The sequence below is a fragment of the Triticum urartu genome, chromosome 7A (genome assembly GCF_056163025.1).
Source record: "Triticum urartu cultivar PI428250 chromosome 7A, HENAU_Tu73, whole genome shotgun sequence".
Lineage (NCBI taxonomy): Eukaryota > Viridiplantae > Streptophyta > Magnoliopsida > Poales > Poaceae > Triticum > Triticum urartu.
In genome coordinates this window covers 19,925,473-19,929,939 of record NC_141879.1, presented here as the reverse complement: position 1 = coordinate 19,929,939, position 4,467 = coordinate 19,925,473, and the positions used below count along the sequence as shown (strand labels likewise).

General features: G+C 47.3%; 1 protein-coding gene across 1 annotated transcript; it reads left to right on the top strand.

Annotated features, from left to right (window-relative positions):
* Positions 1–2,555: 2,555 nt before the first annotated feature.
* On the top strand, positions 2,556–4,230 carry LOC125532174 (transcription factor MYB53-like). Its single transcript, XM_048696325.2, has 3 exons — positions 2,556–2,916; positions 3,005–3,715; positions 3,960–4,230. Exons 1-3 carry the CDS (start codon positions 2,651–2,653, stop codon positions 3,991–3,993), a joined length of 1,011 nt encoding a protein of 336 aa, XP_048552282.2. The 5' UTR covers positions 2,556–2,650; the 3' UTR covers positions 3,994–4,230.
* Positions 4,231–4,467: the final 237 nt, after the last annotated feature.

Here is a 4,467-nt window from a genome sequence, read left to right as displayed (position 1 = left end):
CATGGTCATCGTTGATCTTCTTCCTTCACACACTCGCCCCATTGTTGTCGACAATGCCCCTTTCGCCTCCACGCTCTACGTCTCACAATAATCCTCTACCCCGCTCGCCCACCCCCTCCTTGTTCCTCCTTTTTTTTTTCCTTATACTTTCTTTCTCGCTCCTTTTTGGTCCTCTCGTATTCATCCCGCCGCTCAGCTCCTCCGCATGTGAAGATGTTAAAAATTGTAGTTTCGTTATATATATTTGATTGATACGGAATATTCGACATCAAGATATTCATTTAGAGCATAACGTATACACTATGTGATTCTCATACGGACGATATACAACTAATTCCAGTTCACTTGCTCATGCATATTATGCATGCATCACGCATGCATATTATGCTATGCATGCATATACGCACTACGTATAGTTGATCCATCATATATCTAACTAAACAAGAGGCAACAAGACAACAAGAGGCAACAAGACAGCACACACGTACGCCATCATATATCTAACTAAACAACGTACCTGCTTAAGCAAACTGCTGATTCGGTCCATAGCCAAAAAAGTGAGAGAGAGATAGAGGCCGAAATCACTGTTCTAACCTTATTAGGGAACCTTCGCACAAAATGAACTCGAAACGAAACTATTTTACAATCTAATCTTTTTAGAAACGCCACAGCCAGTGACATTGCTGCTCCACATGAAAACGCCAAGCTAGCTAGCATTGCTGCATCACATGAAACACCGAGATAGCTCGCGTTGCTAACCCGTCCAGTGCCAGGCCTCGCTGACGTGGTAGATCAAGAAACGCCACAAGTAATGGTGTTTCCACTGCTTACTCCAACGACAACATACCCGGCGTTTGATGTCAAAGCTTACTCTCTACCTTGTTTATTTTATTTCTTTTCCACTAGCCCCACAACATGCAGCATGCGCGTACTTTTTGATCCATTCCCAGAGATAGGAGAAATTGAATCCTTTGCACTGGTAGCCTCACACATGCGCACACTCACATCCATCCTTTGCACTGGTAGCCTCGAATGCAATATCATGTCATGAACCTTTTCAACATAGAAATACGAGTGCAGAGCATAAAACATCATGATAGATGAATAGTGTAATGGGCAGAAAAATATAATATTTTGCTAGGTTTTATATAAAAGAGACACATTCAGGGAATGTTCAATTGTACAGTGCGAAAATTCACGGTGGCACGCAAACGTCAAGACCTGCCCGGCCGCTTGATTGCCTCGCAATTCACAAAGTTGTCAAGTCTTGCACGGGGCCATAAATAAATTTTAAGTTTCAGTCATTGAAACTTACGACTTTTTATCTGAAACTTGCGATTTTTTCACTCGCTCTTACTAAGTTTCATAGATAAATTTTGATACAATTTTTTGTTGTTTGTAAGCACAACACTCATGATTTTATCGATCGCTCATACGGAATACTATGTTTCAATGGTTGAAATTTAAAATTTATTTTCAAAATTCATTAAAACATATTCAAAATGAATCTTATTTGATGCAAATGGAGGATGGGCGCGAACGCATGCATTAGAGCATATACAGCCACATATGGCAAATTCGGCCCCTCAAATGTCTGCGGGCAGTGACCAGAAACGCCTCAAATTTCACTTCTTGCATCCGGACATCTCATAGTAGATTCTTATATCCATGAAGTGATGCGGGTCTGGGTCCAAATTTCGTGGCCGGACAACGTTCGATCAGCCTGTCTGGACATTTGAGACGGGTTTAAGGGGTCCGGTTATAGATGCTCTTAGGTCTTCTATCTATATGTGAAAGGAGCAAAAATACGTGCATGCTGAATGTGGTGGGGCTGGTGGAATAAAAGAAATAGAATAAACCTGAAGAAGAGAGGAGACAATCACTAGAAGGTCCCCATGTAGGACACATCAAAGTAAGCTTTGTACACATCAAACCCCAGACACTTTGGCGCTGTAGTGAGCAGTGGAAACGCCAGCATGTGTCATGTCATCGGAATAAAATAAACAAGATAGGGAGTAAGCTTTCGCATCAAACGCCAGGTACTTTGGCGATGGTGTAAGCAATAGAAACGCCATCACCTGTGGCGTTTCCTGCTCTGCCACGTCAGCAAGGCCTGATGGTGGGCCAGATCAGCAACGCGAGCTAGCTCAGCGTTTTCATGTGTTGCAGCAACGCGAGCTGGTTTGGCGTTTTCATATGAAGAAGCAACGTCACGGGCTGTGGCGTTTCTAAAAAAGTCAGATTATGAAATAGTTTTGTTTCGAGTTTATTTTGTGTGAAAATTTTCTAACAAGGTCAGAATAGTGATTTCGGCCAGAGAGACGGAGAGAGAGATTTAGAGAGAGAAACAGAGAGGTCCCTAGAGAGAGGGAGAAACAGAGAGGTCGCTAGAGAGAGTGAGAAACAGAGAGGGTAGAGAGAGGAGGCTGCGTCTCCCGCACACAAAGACTTCCTTTTAGCATTCCATGCCGCCATGCACGCATCATCGTCCACCTCCCTCCCGGCCCCTCTAAACCCTTCTCTATAAAACCCGCTCGTATCCACCCCAACGAAACCTCAAAAACCCAACTCCTCCGCCGGCAAGCTAAGCCTCGCAGACAAAGAAAAAGAAGAAGCTAGCTACTAGCTTAGCTAGTCGTTTAGTGGAGCGATGGGGCGGTTGCCGTGCTGCGACGGGGAGGCCGGCGTGAAGAAGGGCCCGTGGACGCCCGAGGAGGACAAGCTGCTGGTGGACTACATCCAGGAGAAGGGCCACGGCAGCTGGCGTCGTCTGCCCAAGCTCGCCGGCCTCAACCGCTGCGGCAAGAGCTGCCGCCTGCGCTGGACCAACTACCTCCGCCCCGACATCAAGCGCGGCCTCTTCACCGACGACGAGGAGAAGCTCATCGTCCACCTCCACTCCCTCCTCGGCAACAAGTAAGTCACGCTCGTATCTATTGTTTGTGTCTTCTTCTCCGACTCCGGCGCCGGTGACTGATGGATTGGGATTGATTGGTTGGTTCAGGTGGTCGTCGATTGCTACGAAGCTGCCGGGGAGGACGGACAACGAGATCAAGAACTACTGGAACACGCACCTGCGCAAGAAGCTGCTCGGCATGGGCATCGACCCCGTCACGCACCGCCCGCGCACCGACCTCAGCCTGCTCGCCGGGCTTCCGGGCCTCCTTGCGGCAGCCGGTATCTTCGGCGGCTCTGGCGCGGCCACGGCCGCCTGGGACATGAACGCGCTCAAGCTCCAGGTCGACGCCGCCAAGTTCCAGCTGCTGCAGGGCCTTGTGCGTGCGCTCACCACCGCGGCGGCTCCCGCGCCCGCGCCCGCGCTCGGCATGGACAACCTCATGGCGCTCCTCGCCGTCAGCAACGGCGGAGTCGACCAGAACATGCTGCTCCAGCAGTGCCAGTGGAACGACATGAACAACCTGCCGGTGCTGACCAGCTCTGCGCCGACGAGCGGCATGCACAACATCAGCGGCATGTTCGACGGCTTCAGCGCCGGCGACGGTCTGAGCTCAACGGAGCTCGGGGACCATGGCGGGGCGAGCGGGAGCAACGTGACCGTTGATCGAATGGTGGCCAGCGACCAGGAGTGCAACAACAATGGCGGCGGCGGTGTGTCGTGCGAGCAAACGCCGGCGTCGAGCCCGTTCGGCGGGCTGGAGAGCCTGAACCTGATGGATGAGCTCAACACGGACGGTGGTTGGAAGGATTTGCTAGAGTGAGTACCTGCTCCTATTCCATCAACTTTCTATCAGAAAGAAGAAGGAAAAAACACATGCATGTCTGCATGTCTCTTTTCCACATCCACCCAAATTGTTTGGCTCATAGTATATTCTTAACTATTCTCTATGATTTTTCATTAATCCTAACTTCTAGTTCAACTAGCTAGATCTTTTTATCAGGAAATTAATTCACACAATGCATAGCTGACATGATTAATTCTTATATTTATTTCTATGCAGGCAAATGTCATGGCTGAACTCAAGTGAGCTGTGATGGGTAGATAGAAGAGATAAGATCAAGAATGCCAAAAATAATCAGGAAGGAGATGGAGACTAGACTACTAATTGTTGGATTGGATGCACATTTCGGTTGATCAATACCGAAGATGTGAAGTTTGTTTGTTGATAGGGGAAAAGGTGGTTGAGTCCACACTTTTAGACATGTACAGAAAAAGAACAGAAGAACATATGTATGTACACACTCACTGCAATTAAAGTTCATTTTCGTTAATTAGTTAATTGTTGTTTTCTTTTTTATGAGGGGAATATATGTAATAATTAGCTTGTGACATAAAAGCACTTCTCTTTTCGGACAACAAAGTATGTGCGTGACGGTGTGAGTGTGACTATATACTCATCATATTATTTCTTGACGCTTGCATTATGGCACATGATTTAATTAGTTAGTTTGAACTTTCTCTTGCGTGAAGAAGCTCAACTCAGGTCATCATTTGATTGGATTGTCATT

Bases quoted from the DNA above. Each gene is read 5' to 3' on its own strand.
- LOC125532174 (XM_048696325.2), top strand. From the start codon at position 2,651: ATGGGGCGGTTGCCGTGCTGCGACGGGGAGGCCGGCGTGAAGAAGGGC. The intron at 2,917-3,004 runs GTAAGTCACGCT...TGGTTGGTTCAG, and splicing joins CACTCCCTCCTCGGCAACAA to GTGGTCGTCGATTGCTACGA. The intron at 3,716-3,959 runs GTGAGTACCTGC...ATTTCTATGCAG, and splicing joins GGTTGGAAGGATTTGCTAGA to GCAAATGTCATGGCTGAACT.